The sequence below is a fragment of the Siphateles boraxobius genome, unplaced genomic scaffold, assembly GCF_051911475.1.
Source record: "Siphateles boraxobius isolate OS27281-9 unplaced genomic scaffold, OSU_SipBor_1 25, whole genome shotgun sequence".
In the NCBI taxonomy this organism is placed as follows: Eukaryota; Metazoa; Chordata; class Actinopteri; order Cypriniformes; family Leuciscidae; genus Siphateles; species Siphateles boraxobius.
In genome coordinates, this window is record NW_027508866.1 from 32,398,565 (window position 1) to 32,420,746 (window position 22,182).

At 44.9% G+C, this 22,182-nt stretch overlaps 1 protein-coding gene across 1 annotated transcript in view; it reads right to left on the reverse strand.

Moving 5' to 3' along the window:
• The window catches only part of edil3b (EGF-like repeats and discoidin I-like domains 3b), a 39,221-nt gene extending 17,299 nt beyond the window's left edge, over positions 1-21,922 (reverse strand). Inside the window, exons 1-4 of the mRNA XM_077243600.1 lie at positions 21,697-21,922; positions 19,245-19,319; positions 16,773-16,802; positions 16,222-16,350 (exon numbers count right to left, since the gene is read on the reverse strand). Of these exons, the coding sequence (XP_077099715.1) occupies positions 16,222-16,350; positions 16,773-16,802; positions 19,245-19,319; positions 21,697-21,763 (301 nt within the window). The 5' untranslated portion in view covers positions 21,764-21,922. The remainder of the gene's footprint in view (positions 1-16,221; positions 16,351-16,772; positions 16,803-19,244; positions 19,320-21,696) is intronic.
• Between the last annotated feature and the right edge of the window lie 260 nt (positions 21,923-22,182).

A 22,182-nucleotide genomic window follows, 5' to 3' on the forward strand; every position in this document is an offset into this window, starting at 1 on the left:
AATTGGGTTACCAGCACCAAGTCCAAGCCTATTCATTTACACCCACAATGTAATTCCAAATTTAATCAACAGTACATTTTTTGTTAACTTTTTAATATGTCTTGGAGTATTGCAATAATATCGTATTGTGAGTTCAGTATTGTGATATGTATCGAATTGTGCCATGAGGGTATTGTTACACCCCTAATTGTTTCTCATATTGTGCTGATTTGCCACAGTATCAAAAATCTCTCATCATTATTGACATCGAAACTGGCTAAGATAAACAAAATACAGAGAGGGAAATATTATTGCTTAAATGTTGTCCATAGGAGATTTTGATATTGAAGTATCTACTTTGTCTCATGTCAAGCTTAAGCAGATTTTAGGGAAATGTACACATAAGATTGTATTTGCCACCAATTTGCTAAAACGTAAAATAGTTACGAATTGCCACGAAAGTTGGCATGATGTTAATTTCACAAGCAGGCTTTGTGACAGACTCCTGGCAGAAAAGCTCATGTTGTCCTATCTTAGACTTATGCTGCACTGATCTCGGCTTTGATTCTTAAGCAGAACGAAAGGAACTCAAGAGACTCGTTACAGACAGCATGACGCGGGGTCATCCGAGCAGAAATTCAGGGATCTGCAAGGTAGAGCAAGGCTCAATTGTGTTAGGTATCTGGCAGAGATAAAGCACACCTTTGGGGTTTCCACAGCAGAAGAACACTGGAGGGCAACAACCAAATCCACAGCTTAAACAGCGTCACCTCAACAACCTCAAGAACAAACATGGGATTTAAGGATCTGATGGTAGACTGCACCGATGGGGTGGTGTCAGAGTAAAAAGAAAAGCTAAAAGAATAGGACGTTTAAAATCTCATTGAAATTTCAAAACTCGACGTTTACATTTTTAGAAGAAAGTGTGACTGGGTCTTGATTGAACTTTATTGTCCAGTCCGGAAATTTTTCTTTGACACTGTAACACATCAACAGCACAAATAAAAAAAAAAAATAATAAAAAATAAAAAAATAGTTAAAGCTCCAGTAGGTAGCTTTTGTAAACAAATATTTGTTAAAAGTCTCATTATGTCCTGAAAGTAGAATATGAGACAGATAATCTGTGAAAAAAATCAAGCTCCTCTGGCTCCTCTCTGTGGTCCTACTGCCTACTGCAAATACACCGCTCCCGGTCAGAAACAACCAATCAGAGCCAGGAGGAATGTCTTAGCAGTTTCAATCACACTCGTGTACGCGCTGATCACCGCTTTCTTGCACAGCACGAGCGCATACCGTCGTTCGTGACTCTCCTGTTCAAACTCGTTCATCCAAATGAACGAATCTTATTTCGAGTCATTTCGTTCATTCAACGAACGAAATGACTCGAAAAAAGATGTTCATTTTGAACGAGTCTTTTTCGGAGTCGTTTCGTTCATTCAACGAACGAATGACTCGAAAAAAGATTTGTTCATTTGGATGAACGAGTACGAACAGGATCACGAACATGCATCACAGAACAGAGCAAGGCGAGCATTTGTGCTTATAAAACTTAAAGTTTTTTATTTATTTTTGAAATGACCGATCGTTTCACTAGATAAGACCCTTAGTCATCGTCTGGTATCGTTTAAAACCCTTTGAAGCTGCGCTGAAACTGTCATTTGGTCCTCAAAACGTTTGTGTCCTATTGAAGTCCATTATATGGAGAAAAAGCCTGGAATGTTTTCATCAAAAAACTTAATTTCTTTTCGACTGAAGAAAGAAAGACATGAACATCTTGGATGACATGGGGGTGAGTAAATTATCAGCAAAAGTTTTTTTTTAAAGTGAACTAATCCTTTAACGTTGTCTTAGTAGCTATAACTTATAGAAAGAGTGCAACCTTATAAAGTTACATGTATTCCAAAATACATAATGATTTGAGGACCAAGTTTGTAGTCAAAGTATGGGCAAGCCATAGTCAATGTAAAGCATATTGTTGATGTTTCGTCCCTATTAGTGAATGTTCCATAACTGTTTATAATCCGTTTATAATCATCGGTGGCCCTGCTTACTAGCCTGCGCGTTCACGGCAGGCTCCGCTGTGGGGGAGGAGCTGTGGAGGGAGGGCTGTAGTGTAGCAGAGAGCAAGGGGGTTGGACCTGTAAGTTGTGCTTGTTCAAATTTTCAGGCTAAGTCAACATTTTCTCAAAACTCCCTACTGCAGCTTTAAATACTGTAAGAAAGACAAGAAAATTTTAAAAATATTAACAGTCGTTATATTGTTTCAATTAAAACACTGTACGTGTCACGGTGTAGGCGTTGTGTTTTGTTCCTTGTTCTTGTCTGTCATGTGTTTCCCTGTCTTTACATGTTCAGCTGTTCCCCGTTCTGTTGATTAGTCTCCCCATGTGTTTCTGATTAGCCACGCCCCCTAGTTATCTTGTTTAGCTTGTTTGCCTGTGTATTTATACCCTTGTTCTTCAGTTGGTATTTGTCGGTCATTGTTTGATGGTGTGTTATTCCCAGTTCCTTGTTCCTGTCCCTGTCCTGAGTTCCATTGGATTAACTGTTAGTTTGATTAAAGTGCTTGCATTTGGATTCACTCTCTGCTTCATTCCTGCCTACATCGTAACAGAACGACCGACCAAAATGAATCCAGCAGCACGGACCTCGTCTTATCTCCCCATCATGAGCCGGGAATTCGCGGGTCAGATCGCAGCCTTGGCCCTGGATAGCCCTGATTTATTTCAGTTCACGTGGGGATTTATTCCTCTTGCTTCTTCGTGCTCCCTCGGAGACAAGGCAATTAAATTCTCCCAATATCTCTGGTCTGGACTGGAGAGAGGCACTCTCCCGATGTCTGGAGAGCTTCCTCCCACGGTACGCCAGGTCATCATCTGACCTCCACGCCCAGCTGGATTTTCACGTCCAGCCAGAGCTTCACGTCAGCCACATACAGCCAGAGCTTCACGTCAGCCACGTCCAGCCAGAGCTTCACGTCAGCCACGTCCAGCCAGAGCCTTCAACACTGGTCCCGTCCAGCACAGAGCCTTCACCGCTGGTCCCGTTCAACCCAGCGCCCTCACCGCTGGTCCCGTCCAGCCCAGCGCCCTCTCGCTCTCGGAGACGGAGGAGGAAGAAGACTTCCCGCGTCCCGCAATGCCTGGAAGTCCTTCCTGTACTTCCTGTCAGCCCAGAGTCCTCGCCGCTGGTCCCTGCCGATCCAGAGACTGTTCAAGTCACGTCTGCCGATCCAGCGACTGTTCAAGTCACGTCTGCCGATCCAGCGACTGTTGAAGTCACGTCTGCCGATCCAGCGACTGTTCAAGTCACGTCTGCTGATCCAGAGACTGTTCAAGTCACGTCTGCCGATCCAGAGACTGTTCAAGTCACGTCTGCCGATCCAGCGACTGTTCAAGTCACGTCTGCCGATCCAGAGACTGTTCAAGTCACGTCTGCAGATCCAGAGACTGTTCAAGTCACGTCTGCCGATCCAGAGACTGTTCAAGTCACGTCTGCCGATCCAGAGACTGTTCAAGTCACGTCTGCCGATCCAGAGACTGTTCAAGTCACGTCTGCCGATCCAGAGACTGTTCACGTCACGTCTGCCGATCCAGAGACTGTTCACGTCACGTCTGCCGATCCAGAGACTGTTCACGTCACGTCTGCCGATCCAGAGACTGTTCATGTCACTTCCTCCGAGCCAGTGTCTACGGACAAGATGGCCGCCTCCGAGCCAGTGTTTGTGTTGTCGGTTCCCGAGCCAGTGTGTGTGATGTCTGTTCTCGAGCCAGTGTGTGTGATGTCTGTTCCCCAGCCAGTGTGTGTGATGTCTGTTCCCGAGCCAGTGTGTGTGATGTCTGTTCCCGAGCCAGTGTGTGTGATGTCTGTTCCCGAGCCAGTGTGTGTGATGTCTGTTCCCGAGCCAGTGTGTGTGTTGTCTGCTGTTCCCGAGCTAGTTTGTGTGTTGTCTGCTGTTCCCGAGCCAGTGTGTGTGTTGTCTGCTGTTCCCAAGCCAGTGTGTGTGTTGTCTGCTGTTCCTGAGCCGGTGTCTGCTGTTCCTGAGCCGGTGTCTGCACCGCCCTGGCCGCCCGAGGGGTCGTCACCGCCCTGGCCGCCCGAGGGGTCTTCACCGCCCGAGGGGTCTTCACCGCCCTGGCCGCCCGAGGGGTCTTCACCGCCCTGGCCGCCCGAGGGGTCTTCACCGCCCTGGCCGCCCGAGGGGTCGCCTGCTCAGCCTGCTCCATCCACGGTCCAGGTCCGTCCTCACTCCACGAACCTGGCCCTCCGTCCCTCCCCCAAGACCGCCTCCATTCCACCACCCTCCTGAACTTTAGTGTTTTGTTTCGAGGGGCGTCGGGAGCCGGCCATGGGGGGGGGGGTCACGGTGTGGGCGTTGTGTTTTGTTCCTTGTTCTTGTCTGTCATGTGTTTCCCTGTCTTTACATGTTCAGCTTTTCCCCGTTCTGTTGATTAGTCTCCCCGTGTGTTTCTGATTAGCCACGCCCCCTTGTTATCTTGTTTAGCTTGTTTGCCTGTGTATTTATACCCTTGTTCTTCAGTTGGTGTTTGTCGGTCGTTGTTTGATGGTGTTATTCCCAGTTCCTTGTTCCTGTCCCTGTCCTGAGTTCCATTGGATTACCTGTTAGTGCTTGCATTTGGATTCACTCTCTGCTTCATTCCTGCCTACATCGTAACAGTACGATTTAAGATAATCACTGCCATTGGAAGAAAAGATCTTTTATAGAAATGTTTTCTAGCCAAGGGAATTTTTTAGTCTACGTCCAGATGGGAGCAATTCAAAAGCAGAGTGAAGAGGGTGTGTGTTATCTTTAAAAATCGCAATTGCCATTTTTCCCATAGAATAATTGAACAAGCTCTGAAGTGGCTTTTGTTTTTGTCCAGTAATCTTATTAGCTTGATTAATTATTTGTGAGAGTTTGTTCTTTTGTTTTAATGATAGATTGCTGTACCATGAAACAATATTGTATGTGAGAATACTCTCAATCTTTGATCGATATAACATAGTTAGGGTCTGCTGACTAATATTGAAGCTTCTTAATTTCCTAAGCAGACCCAGGCGTTGTCGTGATTTTTTATGAATGTACTCCACATTACTTTAAAAATTAAGTTTCTCGTCAATGATTGTACCCAAATATTTAAAATTCGAGACCTGCTCTACAGTTTTTTCCTTTATGACAACTGATTTATATTCAAATGCGGTATCTACTCTTCTTGGTTGATTTCTCAAACATAACCCTTTTGTCTTTTCAATATTAAGATGTAAAGAACTGCTCTCAAACCAACAGATAATACTGTCAATGTACTTAAAATATGAGGTGCAGTTCATTTCTTTCTGACATGAGACCAATGCCATATCATCGGCATATTTTATAAGGGTAAGGTTATCGTCATTGCACTTCAGTTCATTTATGTATACGGAAAAAAGTATTGGAGACAGTACACATCCCTGTGGTACGGTACCCCAGTATCTAAAACCAAGCAATCCAACATAGCATTATTATTAACACAGACTCGCTGAGGGCGACCTTTTAAAAACTCCTTAATCCATAAAATCATCCAACTACTAGCACCTAACTCATAAAGGCGCTTTAAGAGAAGATAAGGTTGGACAGTATTAAAAGCGGATGAGAAATCCATAAAGAGTATTCGAACATAGGAATTTTAGTTGTCTAGATGATTTTGAACCTTATTTAAAAGAGTGAGAGAGGCATCCACAGTGCTCCTATTGGCCCGATAGGCAAATTGCAGGGGGTCTATGCATATCTCAATTTGGGATAACAGTTCCTTACATACTCTTGCTCTTTGTCACGATGCTAAAGTGTTTTGGAAGGTTTCCAGCACTTTGCTGCAAATGTTTTCAGAGTAGTATGTTGCTATGCGGTTGCTATACTAGCCTAAATCAGTCTGATATTCTGGTCTAGATATGCCTCAATTCCCCTCTCAGTGTAAGTCTACAGGATTTTTTTTGCTAATTTTATCAGAAAGTAGAGCAATAGTAGTAGTAATGGTGACACAATCACCCCACAGATGTAGTTCAGTTTGGTACTGAAAATTCTGTCATCCAACTATCCTGACAGTTGTTTTTAATTTCAAAAGAGGGTTTGCGTTGGCGAAAACTGTTAAAGTAAATCTGGCCCTTAGAATTTATTTTTGCATTGTGAACATTAGAATATGTCACATACACACAACCGTTTAAAAGTTTAGTGTAGCAAGAAAGAAATGAGTAATACTTGAATTCAGCGGGTATGCATTAAATTGATCAAAAGCCATAAGACATTAGGCCTATAAAATGTTAGAAAATATGTAAATTTCAAATAAAAGGTGTATCTTTTAACTTTCAGGGCTTCCACAAAAATATCAAGCATTAAATATTTTCAACATTGATAATAATAAAAAATGTTTCTTGAGCAGTAAATCAGCATATCAGAATGATTTCTGAACAATCATGTTACACTGAAGACTGGAGTAATGCATTTGCCATCACAGGAATAAATACAATTTTAACATATTAAAATACAAAACAGTTTTATATTTTACAATATTACTGTTTCACTGTATTTTTGATCAAATAAATGCAGCCTTGGTTGCATAAGTGACTGAAAATGAATAAGAGAAAATGTTTTGAAACACTCTTGAAACAGTAAGTCTTTGTAGTAATTTATTGAATTCTTATTTCAAGAAAAAGAAATCTCTTTACAATATATGACCCCCAACCAAAAGCATTGTTTTTTTTTCTCATTTGGCACATTCATTGTGGGGAATGACCATTGGCATTCAGCCTTCATACAAGTCATGTGCATCCAAGCACCGCTGTCAGTTGCGATAGAACAAACTCTTCCTGATTGGAGGGATTCCCTCTGTGGCGGGGCCAACGTCCAGGCAGTCAAGCAAGTAAATTGGTGTGAGGATCAGAGGGGGGTTTGTCAGCTGTCACGCTGGATTTGTGGTACTGTACGCTACTTCCTGGTAAAACACAGAGCCTCTGACCTAATAAATGTCATTTTGAGATCCCCAAGTTCCTTTTGGTTGCCTCTTCTCCTGATCAGAACTCGTGCCATTGTTGAACATTCAGCATTCCATTTCTTAAGAAATGCAAATTCATTGTGCTCAGTTGTGCCAAGGCAACTAGGTTAATGAAGTCAGTGGTGCTTCACACAGTATAAACACTAAGTCAGAATCAGCGTCAGATCCTGGGATAGCTGATACAGATGAGGATGGCAGCACTCCCCGCATGTACTTCACTTCGTTATGGCTCCTCTACAACAGTTTCAAAGGATTGCACCAATTCTCCTGTGAACCTCTTATTGAAAATAAATTATGATCTGGCAGGTAACATTCCCCCTGCGCTATACATTAATAAAGTAGCCAGTGAGTGTCTTTTAAGTTTTTTGTTATTCATTCATCACAAATTTAATTTTCTTATCTTTTCTAACAAATCTTAATTGAACTCTTTACACGTTTTGCACACCCTACTGAAAAAGAAATACACTGAAATACATTTATTTCATGCTAAGTATACTACAAATACATCTACGTACTTAATTCCCTGCAAATTGTACTTTTGGTATACTAAACTAATATTCCTAAAGTCTGCTAAATTGGAACAACTAATTTTGTACTTAATGCACTTTAGTTATCCAGAAATAGTGCTGAGGTCCAACTAAAGATATACATAAATATATTTAATTGTGCTAAAATGGAACTATTGCAAGTATACTTCAGGTACACTTTAAATATCTTACATTTAATGACTGATATTATACAGTGATCATAATATCCTTACTAATAGTGATATTAAAACACATTTTAGGCTTAAAATTAAGAAATGTGCATTGTGCAATAAAGTACTCCAAATAAAGCTGAATTATAATATTTAGTAAGTCTCAAGCGATATGTCAGTAAATATGATAATGATAATGGTGATAATGGATAATGATGATAATGGTTCCCTTTCGTTGTCACTCCGAGTTACGTCGGATGACGACGAATGGGGTTTCGCTTAGAAAGCCTATCAACTTCGAGTATTACAAAACGAGCCAATGGCAAAGAAATGCCATGGGTCTGCGGAATTTGCATGACGTAACTCCGCCCCACCTCGTGGGTATAAAAGGAGGACGCCAGCAACAGGCAGATATGTTTTCGCTTCGGAGCCAAGTGTAATTCTTCACTCCTTAAGCTATCTCTGATTGTCAGCTTCTTACGAGACGAGCAACTCTCCAGTGTTGGTGTGACGGCGATCTCCCGGCGAGTGCACACTTCCTGCTTATCTGAGCGTGGTTTGCCAGCGAGTGTGTTCTCCGCGGGCGCTTCAGCACTGAGTTTCTCTCACAAAAAGAGCTTGCACGCGGCACGTCTTTTTAAAGATGCCTCGCCCGTGCACTTCTGGTTGCGGTCGACTGGTGTCTGACTCTGATGGGCACGAGCGCTGCTTGGTGTGTTTGGGCTTTGATCACGCTAAAGCAGCGCTCGTGGATGAGTCATGTTCTTTCTGTGGGAACATGACCATCGCAACACTTAGATCGAGACTCAAGGATCTCGCAAGAGTGAGAGTCCCCTCATCCACACCCCGATCTAGCGCCTCCTCGAGAGGCTCTACTTCGGCTGGTGGCCAGGGTGATCTGAGGGTGACTGTGTGGAACAAAGCGCCGACTATGTGTCCGTGCCCCGCAGCACCTTCTCCAGTGTTGCAACCCGCGAGTGTTCAGGGGATCATCGCGGGACCGTCCTTTGAGGTCCCGCGAGTGTCCTTTGGCGCTCCAGAGGAAGATGCGATGTCGATCGCAGCATCACTAGGCGGGTCTGATTCGTCTGGAAGTGACGACTCGTCACAGCTGCCACCCTCGGGTGTGAATACGGCTGTGGCTCAGTCTGATCCAGAGATGACGGCCATGCTTTCCCGGGCGGCCGCGAGCATCGGTTTGGAGTGGAACCCTCCACCCTGTCCTGAGCGCTCGCGGCTGGACGATTGGTTTTTGGGTGCAGCTGCGGCTTCCCGTCCTCAGCCTGCCCCAATACCTTTCTTCCCGGACGTGCATGATGAAATCTCGAAGTCCTGGAAGACTCCCATGTCTTCCCGCGACCGCTCGTTGATTTCATCCGCCTTTCCTCCCCTCGATGGGGCAGCTGCCCGTGGGTACACTGGGCTCCCCCCGGTTGAGCGTTCTGTTGCGATGCAGTTGTGTCCTCAGAGTGCCTCTTCTCGCGGCGAGCCTAAGCACCCATCCAAGGCCTGTAGGTTCTCGTCTACCCTAGTGGCGAAGTCCTACAGAGCGGCGGGACAGGCGGCTGCCTCTTTGCATGCCATGGCCACTCTGCAGGTCTATCAGGCGCAGATGCTAAGGGACATGCACGAGGGTAGGACGGACCCAGGGCTCTTCGATGAGCTGCGCGCCGCCACCGACCTCGCCCTCCGGGCGACGAAGGTGACCGCACGCTCCCTGGGTCTGGTGATGTCCACAGCTGTGGTCCAGGAGAGACACTTGTGGCTGAACCTGGCTGACATGCGGGACGCTGAGCGCTCTCGCCTGCTCGACTCCCCCATGTCCCAGGCCGGCCTATTCGGCGGTGCGGTGGAGGATTTCGCCCAACAGTTCTCCACCGCCCAGAAACAGACTGAGGCCATTAGGCACATTCTGCCCCGACGGCCCGCTGCTGCCTCCACCCAGCCGACCGGGCAGATCCCTCAGTCTGTTCGCCGCCGAGGGCGCCCTCCTGCGGCTCCCGCCCCTCCCGCCCGGCCAAAGCAGCAGCCTCCATCCAGGCCCGGTCGCGGAGGAAGCCGTAAGAAGGCGCCCCAGCCCTCTCCAGCCCCGCCCCCCGCTAAACGCCGGGCCAAGCGGCGCTCCTGAGACGGGCTGCTCAGGGATGTTGAAAATTACTTCTCAGGAGATGGTAGCAGGACCACTCCTTCCCCCGGTGGAGGGCCGGGGGAGAATCTTTTGTTCTCCACTCCCCGCTGCTCACCCACGGGTGGGCAGCACCCTAATGTGGTTAAAGAAAGAAGTAACATTTCCATCCCTGAGCACACAGAGTTCTCGGACGACACGGTGCGCCGCCTCCGAGCCGTGCACCCCTCGTCCCCCTCTGTCCCAGAGCCGGCTGGCAGTGCGCGCCGTCCCCGGACCGTGCCGCTCCCTTCCGCCTCTGTCGCCAGCCCCCTGGCAGAGCAGACCCCCGTGGAACGTTCTTCCTTCCCTGGTCTCCTCTGTCAGGGCGCGGTTAATGACTGTGCCCCCACACCGGGCCGCTATGCCGTCCACGTCCGGGCCAGTCATTCCGCCCTGCTGCACCATCGGTGGGAAGTCTGTGGTCCGTATGACCCCGCTGGTACAGTTTTTGGGAGCCTGGCTAGAGCTCCCCCTCCTGTCCCGCTGGGTCGCACGGACGATCAGGCTCGGCTACGCGATTCAGTTCGCGCGGTCTCCTCCCCGCTTCAGGGGAGTCCGCTCCACTTTGGTCGGTGGCAACGCCCCTATCATGAGAGCCGAGATCGCCACCCTGCTGGCGAAGGGTGCGATCGAGACCGTCCCTCCGGCCGAGATGAGGACCGGCTTCTACAGCCCGTACTTCATTGTCCCCAAGAAAACCGGTGGGTTACGACCAATCCTGGACCTGCGTGTGCTGAACCGTTCCCTTCACAGGCTGCCGTTCAAGATGCTCACTGCCAAACACATTCTCGGATGTGTGCGGCCCCAGGATTGGTTTGCAGCAATCGACCTGAAGGACGCCTACTTTCATGTCTCCATTCTCCCTCGACACAGACCGTTCCTTCGGTTTGCCTTCGAGGGGCAGGCATACCAGTACGCGGTTCTCCCTTTCGGGCTAGCCCTGTCTCCTCGCGTCTTCACGAAGGTCGTCGAGGCTGCCCTTGTTCCCCTTCGGGAACACGGGGTTCGTATCCTGAACTACATCGACGACTGGCTGATCCTAGCTCACTCTCGAGACCAGGTATGCGAACACAGGGACCTAGTGCTCCGGCACCTAGCTCGTCTGGGCCTTCGGGTCAACTGGGAAAAGAGCAAACTTTGCCCCGTGCAGAGGATCTCTTTTCTCGGTATGGACATCGACTCGGTCGCCATGTCCGCGCAGCTTACGAGCGAGCGCGCGCAGTCACTGCTGACTTGCCTGAGACAGTTCAAGGGCAAGAGTGCGGTTCCACTGAAACTCTTTCAGAGGCTCCTGGGGCATATGGCATCTGCAGCCGTGGCAACACCGCTCGGATTGCTTCATATGAGACCGCTTCAGCTTTGGCTTCGCGACCGAGTCCCGAGGTGGGCATGGCAACACGGCACCTTCCGAGTAACTGTTACTCCGTCCTGCCGTCAGACCTTCACCCCGTGGTCGGACCTCAGTTTTCTACGGGCCGGAGTGCCCCTGGAACGAGCTTCGCGGCATGTTGTTGTAACGACAGATGCCTCCTCCACGGGCTGGGGTGCCATGTGCAATGGACGTGCCGCCGCGGGCTCCTGGACAGGACCCCGCCGCCTCTGGCACATCAATTGCCTCGAGTTGCTGGCCGTACGTCTTGCTCTGCGCCGCTTCCGGGCCGTGCTCAAGAACCAACACGTACTAGTCCGTTCAGACAATACCGCCACTGTAGCGTACATCAACCATCAAGGTGGTCTACGCTCCCGCCGTATGTCGCAACTCGCCCGCCACCTCCTCATATGGAGTCAGAAGCATCTGAGGTCGCTTCATGCCATTTACATCCCCGGAGCCCTGAACTGTGCAGCCGACGAGCTCTCACGGCTTCAGCCCCTCCCGGGAGATTGGCGACTCCATCCCCAGTCGGTTCAGCTGATTTGGGACCAGTTCGGGGACGCACAGATAGATCTGTTTGCCTCTCACGACTCGACCCATTGCGCCCTGTACTATTCCCTGACCGAGGGCACGCTCGGCACGGATGCACTGGCGCACAGCTGGCCGCGGGGCCGCAAATATGCGTTTCCCCCAGTGAGCCTTCTTGCGCAGACCCTGCGCAAGGTCAGGGAGGACGAGGAGCAGGTCATTCTGGTCGCGCCATACTGGCCCGCCCGGACCTGGTTCTCCGAACTAGTACTCCTCGCGACAGCACCTCCCTGGCCGATTCCCCTGAGGAAGGACCTCCTTTCTCAGGGACGGGGCACCCTATGGCACCCTCGTCCCGATCTTTGGAACCTCCACGTGTGGCTCCTGGACGGGACGAAGCAGGTTTGAGTACCCTTCCACCTACGGTGGCGGCTACCATCACTTCCGCTAGAGCGTCGTCCACGAGACACGTCTACGCGTTGAAGTGGAACCTCTTCGTCAACTGGTGCTCTTCTCTTCTAGAAGACCCCCGGAGATGTTCGATTAGTGTCGTGCTTTCCTTCCTTCAAGATAGGCTGGAGCGAAGGCTGTCTCCCTCCACCCTGAAAGTCTATGTTGCCGCCATTGCCGCACACCATGACCCAGTCGAAGGTAAGTCTGTTGGAAGGCACGACCTGATCATCAGGTTCCTGAGAGGAGCGAGGAGACTGAATCCTCCTCGTCCTCCTCTCGTTCCCTCTTGGGACCTCTCAGTGGTTCTAACTGCCCTGCGGAGTGCTCCCTTTGAGCCTTGCAATCAGTGGAGCTTAAGTTCCTGTCTATGAAGACAGCGCTCCTGGTTGCATTGGCCTCCATCAAGAGGGTGGGGGACTTGCATGCATTCTCCGTTGACGAAGCGTGCCTGGAATTTGGGCCGGCTTACTCTCACGTGATCCTGAGACCCCGGCCTGGATATGTGCCCAAGGTTCCTACCACTCCCTTCCGGGACCAGGTGGTGAACCTGCAAGCGCTGCCCCCGGAGGAGGCAGACCCAGCCTTGGCACTGCTCTGTCCAGTACGCGCCCTCCGCGCCTATGTAGACAGGACGCAGTGTTTCAGGACCTCAGACCAGCTCTTTGTCTGTTATGGTGGGAAGCTGAAGGGAAAGGCTCTCTCCAAGCAAAGGTTGTCTCACTGGATAGTGGACGCCATTGCCTTGGCATACCAGCAGCAAGGTCGACCGTGCCCCCTTGGTGTGACCGCCCACTCCACCCGGAGTGTGGCATCCTCTTGGGCTCTAGCGCATGGCGCCTCGCTAACAGACATCTGCAGAGCTGCAGGCTGGGCGACACCTAACACATTCGCCAGATTCTACAATCTCCGAGTGGAGCCAGTGTCCTCTCATGTACTCGCTTCAACCAGCTAGTACTGGACCCGCTCAGGTGTCTTCGCTTGCTCGCCATTCCACTCCACGGACTGGATACGTGCGATATTCTCCTCAGGTGAGCCCCCCCAAAAAGCCCTGAGTTCCTCCAGCACTCCTGACGTTGGCGCCAGTGTCTATTGCCTGTGCGTCGGCTAGGTGCCTCCCGTGTGCATGGTCCCTCCTCTGAGCGACCCCCACATGTGTATTTCCACTGTAAGCCTCTCTGAGCGTGTGTCTTTCCCTTGGCAAGCCACCTTGCCACCCCTGGGGTTGAAATATTCCACCTGCGGCTGGACACCCCAGTGTTCTCCATATGTCTCCTTCGGGTCATATGTGTATTCTCTAAGTCCCCCCCCCCTCTGGGTTGGCAGTAATTGCATATTTCCCCTGAACTTTGGGATATGCTCCCCAGTGTACCTTGGTATTCCTGTGCTAAATAGGAGTCCTTCGTCCGTGCCAGTCTCACGACAGGGATCTCAGATTTACGCAGGGCACTGGAAGACAGCTGAGAAGGTGGCGTGATTAGACTGGTAACCCCATTCGTCGTCATCCGACGTAACTCGGAGTGACAACGAAAGGGAACGTCTCGGTTACGTATGTAACCCTCGTTCCCTGAGTAGGGAACGGAGACGTTACGTCTGCCTGCCACTTTCCGCTGTACCGCGGGGATCGCCTGAGCTCAGTCTTGGCTCCTCAGCGAAGAAACATATCTGCCTGTTGCTGGCGTCCTCCTTTTATACCCACGAGGTGGGGCGGAGTTACGTCATGCAAATTCCGCAGACCCATGGCATTTCTTTGCCATTGGCTCGTTTTGTAATACTCGAAGTTGATAGGCTTTCTAAGCGAAACCCCATTCGTCGTCATCCGACGTAACGTCTCCGTTCCCTACTCAGGGAACGAGGGTTACATACGTAACCGAGACGATTTGTAGTATACTTAATGTGAAATAAATATACATTTTGGTATAGGTTTTTTTCCACTATAGGGCAAGCTTTGCGTTATAATGGGCTAAAGGTTTAAGCACCAGATGTCATTTATGTGTAGTGACATCCATGGTTTTGTACATGTCACACTCAGCTAAACATCATACATGAGGCCAATGCTGTGAATTCTAATTATAATGAAAAAACTGAGCAGGTCATGGGGACTGGGGCAGATAATGAGTCTAAAAGTCATTCTCCAAAAAGAGTCGTTACTCAGTCTGTTTTCGCCCAGCCTCCAGCCGCTAACCAAGCTTCAGTGTCTTATCTTTCTCAGCTGTACTTTCACTCTGGCATTAATTATAGACTAGGCTTTAAAGTCAATTCAGGAGACAGTGCAAATTAAGGTCATTGATGCACATGTGCGATGCGTATTCGGCTGTGCAGGCAGTGTAGACCAGAGCACAATATTCCTTCTCCTAATCCATGAAAAATGCAGGAGGTGTGAGGTAACCACAGAAACAAGAGAATGGGGACAAAATAATAATAATAGCAAGCTCTTACAGCAAACAGACAAAAAAATTATTAATAAAATGAAGCAGAAAAACATGGATAATCACTTTATTACAGATTGTGTTTCTACACAAGTGGGCAGATGAAACAAAAAAAGAGCTTTTTGGCAGCAAACACTTAATATGGGTTTGGTTCATACAGGGATAAAAAAGTACCCCATGTGTAAAATGAAATACTCTGCTGTATCTTTAATGCCGTAGGCCTAATTTTCTGCCAGAGGACCTGGAGATCTTGTTCAGATACGTGGCATCATGGATTCGATCAAATACCAACAGATAAAAAATCTAAACCTGACAGTCTGTGCTAGAAATCTTATAATGGGCCGTAGTTGGATATTTTATATGTCTTAAAGCATATCAAAAACACCACATAGACATATAAACAACATTAAAGGCTGAATTTCCCCACAGGAGGACTTTATACACATGCAAAAAAAAAAAGAACACTTAAATGGATAGTTCACCCAAAAATGAAAATTCTGTCAGTAATTACTCACCCTCATGTTGTTCCAACCCCGTAAGACCTTCGTTCATCTTCGGAAAACGAATTAAGATATTTTTGTTTAAATCTGAGAGCTTGATCACTCCTCCATAGGCTTCTTAAGGGATTGAAACTTGCCAACCCCGAAAAGTTATTAAAGACATTGTTAAAATAGTCCAAGTGACTACAGTGGCTCAATCTTAAGTTTATCAAGCGAGGAGAATACTTTTTGTGCGCAAAAAACCCCAAAAATAACGACTTTATTTCAACTATTCATTTCCTTCTCCGTGGGCCTCTAGTCAGTTCACTAGTGTAATAGCGTAAGCTTCTGTTGTTGTACGCCACACGCATCACACACATGACCAGCGTCGGCCAATAGTGAGCCTACGTGTGACGTAGCTCTACTTAATCACACGTTAACAGACTAGAGGTCCACAGAGAAGGAAATGAATAGTTGAAATAAAGTCATTATTTTTGTTTGTTTTTGCGCACAAAAAGTATTCTCGTCGCTTGAAAAACTTAAGATTGAGCCACTGTAGTCACTTGGACTATTTTAACGATGTCTTTAATAACTTTTCGGGGCTGGCAAGTGTCAATCCCTTAAGAAGTCTATGGAGGACTGATCCAGCTCTCAGATTTAATCAAAAATATCTTAATTCGTGTTCCTTACGGGGTTGGAACAACATGAGTAAATATTGACAGAATTGTAATTTTTGGGTGTTCTATCCCTTTAAACACCTGCATGGCCTGGAAGAAAGCGAGCCTCAGCTAGATGAGAAAAGTAACATAATGCATTACTTTCCAGAAAGTAACATAATTAGTTACTTTGTAACACATTACTTTTAAAAGTAACTTACCCCAACACTATATATATATATATATATATATATATATATATATATATATATATATGCGGAACTTATCAATATGAGTGTACCTTATTAGCAGATATGTTTCTGCATATATATATATATATGCAGAAACATATCTGCTAATAAGGTACACTCATATTGATAAGTTCCCATATTATTACTGAGACTATATTAATGTGCCTAAAAAAGACAATGTTTCTTACTGTGTTGGCAGTGGACACCATCGAAGCCAAGTGGACATCTGCACAAATATCCGACAAAAGTGTCACCGCGGTAGGTCTCATTGAGTTCACACACCCCTCCGTTGTGACACGGGTTCGGGCGGCAGAGCCCTGTATCAGAAAAACACAGTATCTGAAATCTGCAGGATTCATTTGAAGTGGTATTTAAAGTCATACTCGAAGGTTCATGTATGAGTGAACTTGATGTTCAGTGTGCTTGATCACACGCACTATTCCCACAAGGTGATTATTATTTCATGCATTTCAGCTCAGTCTGAACATCAGACTTTAAATACTGCATTGGCTGTAAAAGACGATTCCAGACAGTGTGACTTCCTAATGAACGCTAAGCAGATGTTTAAATGTGAATTAACAAGTGAATGGAAATCGAGGCTGACATCATTTATGTTCACGGCTCATAAGCAGAACATGAGCCATCTGCTTAATATGGCATTCATATCTGGAGTCTCAATGAGGAAGCTCTTTTGAACAAGAACAGACCATTAAAGGAGATTACAAATAAACCAACTCACCGATTTCAGATTGCTCTTCCCAGCCTGATGCTGTTGAGAGAGCAGAATTTACAGTTTGTGAAATTCTGATATTCTATTGTCACTATTAAAAATAAAGATTCCAATTAGATGAAACAGTAGATCTTTCTAAAGTTCCACTACAAACTTTTCATTCATTTACAGGAAAAGAATGTAAAAATGCTACAGTAAAAACCTGTTATTTGGTTAACTTACCACACTGTACATGTTTATTATATGTTATTGTATTGTAAAATACCGTCAAATAAAAACTATGACATTTTGTATCAATAATTTACAGTGAAAAACACTGAAAGGACATTCCCATAAGTCTCTGCCTGACACCACATATGATTATATTTTGTATAACTAATTTTGTTTCTTTTTATTTGTAAGAGTAATGTACAATAATTTAGTATATTTTCTAAATTTTTAAGCCAAAATTCTGATCTGTAGAACCATATAGCAACTACAAGAACAGTCAAAACTGATTCTTTATAAGAAGAGTTCTTTGCTGAATCTAAGAATCTTTGGAGAAGCTTTGTTTGTATGAGTTTGGAGAAATAAAACATCACTTTAGGCCCGTTCACACCAAGAACGATAACTATAAAGATAATGATAAAGATATAGTTGTAAAAATCATTCTAAATTTAAAAGAATAGCAGAGTCCACACTACAACTTTAACGGTAAAAAGGCACAGAGAAACGATATGGTTGGAATCACTTTCAGAACGATTTTTCCTCAGCTGATAAACGATAAAAACACTGACAGCCAATCAGAATCCATAATGCTTTAAAGAGCTCTAGCATTTAAAGGGCCAGACGATAAAATTTCATTGTGTGCTTAGAATAAACAGAACGATGTTGTGTGTTGGTGTGGACCAAGCGGCAACCTCCCCGTCTCCCTCTTGAAACCAACACGGAAGTGAATTAAACTGCAATTCATCGACTGGCCGCTTGAGGCTGACTGCAAAAGTGAGCCAAATCTGTATCTCCCCCATGTTAAAATGCCCAACTTTACAGCCGAAAAAATTATGTTTACAGCCTGGTGCCTTAAGTTGTTTTGGTCTATACAGCTAATTTTGCCCTTCATGACAACTGTGAGGGGGGTGAATTTTTTTATAACTCATCCGTTTAAATTATATTAAGCATTAAATTCCTGCATAATCAAGGGCGTGGCCACTTGAGTGACAGGTGGATTGCCGCTGCTGTTATTACTAGCCGTTTGTCTGCTCTCTGTTAGCCATCATGTCACCTCAGCTGATTCCAGCTGCTGAACTTGTCATCTCTGCCGTGTTTGTACTCTTTTCGGGATTATTTCATACAGTTTATTACACGCCGCCCTTATACCTTCGCCCACGCCGTTGGATTCCGTCGTTGTCGAGTATCGAGAGAACAACCAGCGCTGTTCTTCAGTTGTTTTCCTCTGTGAACATGCACTCATGGATGTCTGACAATATCGTTGCTTTTTGGAGTTCAGATTTAAAAACGTCTAAGGTATAGAGGCCACACTCGTTCTGCTGTAACTTACCGTTGATCTTACGGAGCAGATAGACTATGTTATAATATGCTTTTAGTGTTCAATAAAAAGTAACGTTACCGTCAGATTAAATCCTGCAGGTGTCAGTGCTTTCTTTTCGTCCCTTAAATGAGCGCGGATTTCTAGTGCATTACTTGAACTTCTTAGGTAATATCTATCAGAATTTAAAATGGACTGAATAAAGCTCTCTACGAACTTGACGTGCATTGCCGCGCTGACTGACATGTATGCGCATTTATCACTGTCACACACACACACACACACACACACACACTCAGAGCAAATATTGTAAGTTACTGCATGAGAATAATAATGCATCACAATACACGTTAGTCTCATGGTTAGTTATGTCTTTTAACTATTATAGTATTTCCAAGGGCAAAAACATAAACTTTAACTATTGGCTTTAGGTCTACTTCAAGTCAGCTGTCACTTTAGCGCGAGGCCAGTAGCACATTAGCTTAGCCTGAGCAAACTCGATCACGTCGAGCTAGGCGGGCGTAGTTTCAGCATCCAGGCACCTCAACACCACCCACGTCCCGCCTTTTTGCCCATTTTCGCTTATCCGGGAGTGACGCACTGTGACGCGCTTCCAAGATGGCGACGAGTGACTCCGCCCACTTTAGGCTTCAAAAACGCTCTTCAGAAACCTACGGGTGACGTCATGGATACTACGTCCATATTTTTTACAGTCTATGGTGTGGACACTAAAATTCTTATCATTATCGTTATAGTTATCGTTCTTTGTGCGAACAGGCCTTTAAAGCTTGCAAACTCATGATACGTTTGTCGGATGATGATAAATAGTAAACTCAGAGGGACATATCACTCCATAAATGTTGTCTTACAGAGAAAAATTTCAAGAAATGATATCTCATGGGCCTTTAGGCTTCTCGAATCCAAAAGGACACATTAAAAGTGGCTTAAAAACTCACAGGAAACATTTTCTTCAGCTGGTGTACTGGGACAGTCAGCACCGTTCTCACACGGAACCGGTTCACATACTTCACCTACAAAACGTGTAAACATGTAACCATACTGTATAAACAGGAAATGAATACATCTTCTTTTACAAAGACAAGTCAACTCTATAACTTGGAAATGTGTGTTGGAGACTGATGAGTTTGTGATGCTATCCTTAGCCACGCTGTCATTTCCACCTGAATTATTCAGCCACAGGAATCTGGAGTGGAGCGTTGAGTGTTTACACAGGTGTCTGTGTCGGCTAAACTTTGGAATACACTTGCTGACTCTTAAAGATGGAGCGCAGATGTTTGGTGATGACAAAATGTCAGTGCTTCACATATGTGTAAGGTTAAAATAGGAGAAAATCATTTGTGTTTAAAAAGAAACACGGCTGATGGAGCTGTCTAGATTCACAATGACCCGACACAACCTGAGGGCATAAAGCTCAGAGTGGATTATAGTAGCACGATCCACACGGTACAATGAATTTCACACTGCCAGGAACATTTGTTATGTTATGTGCATTGATACAAAAACACTGGCACTGAAAATTTGCTGCAATTTGATTATGGATAACAGTAAATCGGAAAGGAAATGAACGATTCTTCCAAGCTTACAGTTCTATTTTAATAAACCCCCTACCGAAATGTACCAAGGTAAGTACAGTTTCCACCAAAAAGTAAGCCTAGTTATTGCCACTGGGATAAAACTGTGGTACTGTAACTTCACACACACACAAAAAAAAATGGTATCATGGTTATACTGTAGTTGTTGGGACAGATACCATGCCAATATCATGTTTTTGTACATGTGTTTTGAAGAGCACTACCAAAAGTTTTGGGGTCAGTAAAAATGATTTTTATATATATATATATATATATATATATATATATATATATATATATATATATATATATATATATAAATGAATAATTAAGGATGCATTAAATTGATCAGAAGTGACAGTAAAGACATGTATAATGTTACAAAAGATATTTATTTTGATGAATATATTCTATTCATCAAAGAATCCTGGGGAAAAAAAACACATTACAGTTTCCACAAAAATGGAAACTGTAATCGATTTTTTTCAGGATTCTCTGATGAATAGAAATTTCAATGAGCAACATGTAAATAAAATAGAAATCTTTTGTTAATACTTAATGCGTCTTTGTTGAATAAAATTAATAATTTCTATTTTTAAAAAGATTATGGTAGTGCATCTTGGTTTCCAGAAAAAAATTAAGCAGCACAACTGATGCCAATATTAATAATAATAAAAAAAAATTCTTGAGCAGCAAATCAGCATATTAGAATGATTTCTGAAGGATCATGTGACACTGAAGACTGGAGTAATGATGCTGAAAATTCTACTTGGAATTACAGGAATGAATTACATATTTATTATTTTCAAATAGGCTTTGAAATAGAAAACTGATATTTTATAATTGCAATAATATTTCACAATATTACAGTTTTTACTGTAACCTATTACATGGTAAATGATATGGTTGTATATTTTACTGTAAAAAACATGGTATTTTGGTGGAAACTATGGCTCATAAGTACATTTTTGTAAGCATCTGAGATAATAATTAATAATAATAATAAAAAACACAACAGGCTTCAATATATGATGTTTTTTGAAGGAATATACTGTTTGAAGTAAACTAAAAATTGTAGTAAATATGGTATTTTGGTTGAAACTATGCACATTGTACATATGTTGTAAGTGTTACAATGATAATATTCATTTTAATAAATTATAGGTATGAAGAAACAATAGAAAGCTAAAACCAGCTCTAATAAGTTATATTACGCAGAAACTCTATCACAACAACACTACAGTTGATTTCTAATGACATCTCAGTGACAGTCCATTACTGAGTCATTCGTAAAGGTCAGCAAGAGATGCACATGACATTTAACAACAATCACACTGAGTTCAGCCATTAAAAACACCAAGGTGACGTTTCAGGGTTGCAGAAGATAGTCTTTTTATGCCTATTTATTGTGCACATGACCTTTGGATCACCTCAAAGTAATATCAAACAAATATCACAGATCATAACAGCGTTATGAGCAATGAAACATGCACAAGCAGGCGTTTGCAGACTATTCATTACCATCTTTATGTGTCAAGCTGCAGCTGCATGTATAGATTTAACTGAACGTCTGTTAGAGGGCGCTGATCAAGTGATCATACGCCCGAAATAACCCGACATCTCATTATCATCACCCTCATGAATTATGTCTGAGGACGTTTAAATAAAACACCGAAGTGATGCTGCTGGTATCCGACCTGTGAATAAACGCATTAAACGTTGTCTGGAAGTTCTGACGTGTGTGATAAACTTAATCTAGGTTTGTTTTGTGCAAATGCGTATGTTAAACACGGAGAGTTGTGTTCAGTGAACTCACCCGTGGATGTCGGATGTGGGATGGACGCGGCAATGCGGGCGACCAGGAACAAAAATAAAGGAAGCATCGCGAGGAAACTTGTGTTTGTCCGCTGGTTCTCCGGTTAAAGCCTCGATCTTTCCCGTGTTTCAGCTGTGATGGTGCAGATATAATGTCAGAGAGATGCTGTGACTCCGAGCAGTGATGCTGCTGCTGATCTTCTTACTGCAGTGATGAAGATGATGATGGAGACTCGACACTGGCAGCATTCACAGCATCAGTAAAGACGCACCCACTGATCCATTCATCCGTTCATCAAATAATAAACTTTTACCTATGGCATACAGGGAATTTAAATGTAGCTAGCCTATAGGCTATAAAAACAAATACAAAACAAAGAAATAAATGAAAGAGAAAAATAAGGGCACGTACTTGATTTGACTCTCCAGGCTTTCCCTGATGTGCAACTTAAAATTCCCACGTGCAAATGTAAAATGTCATAATGTC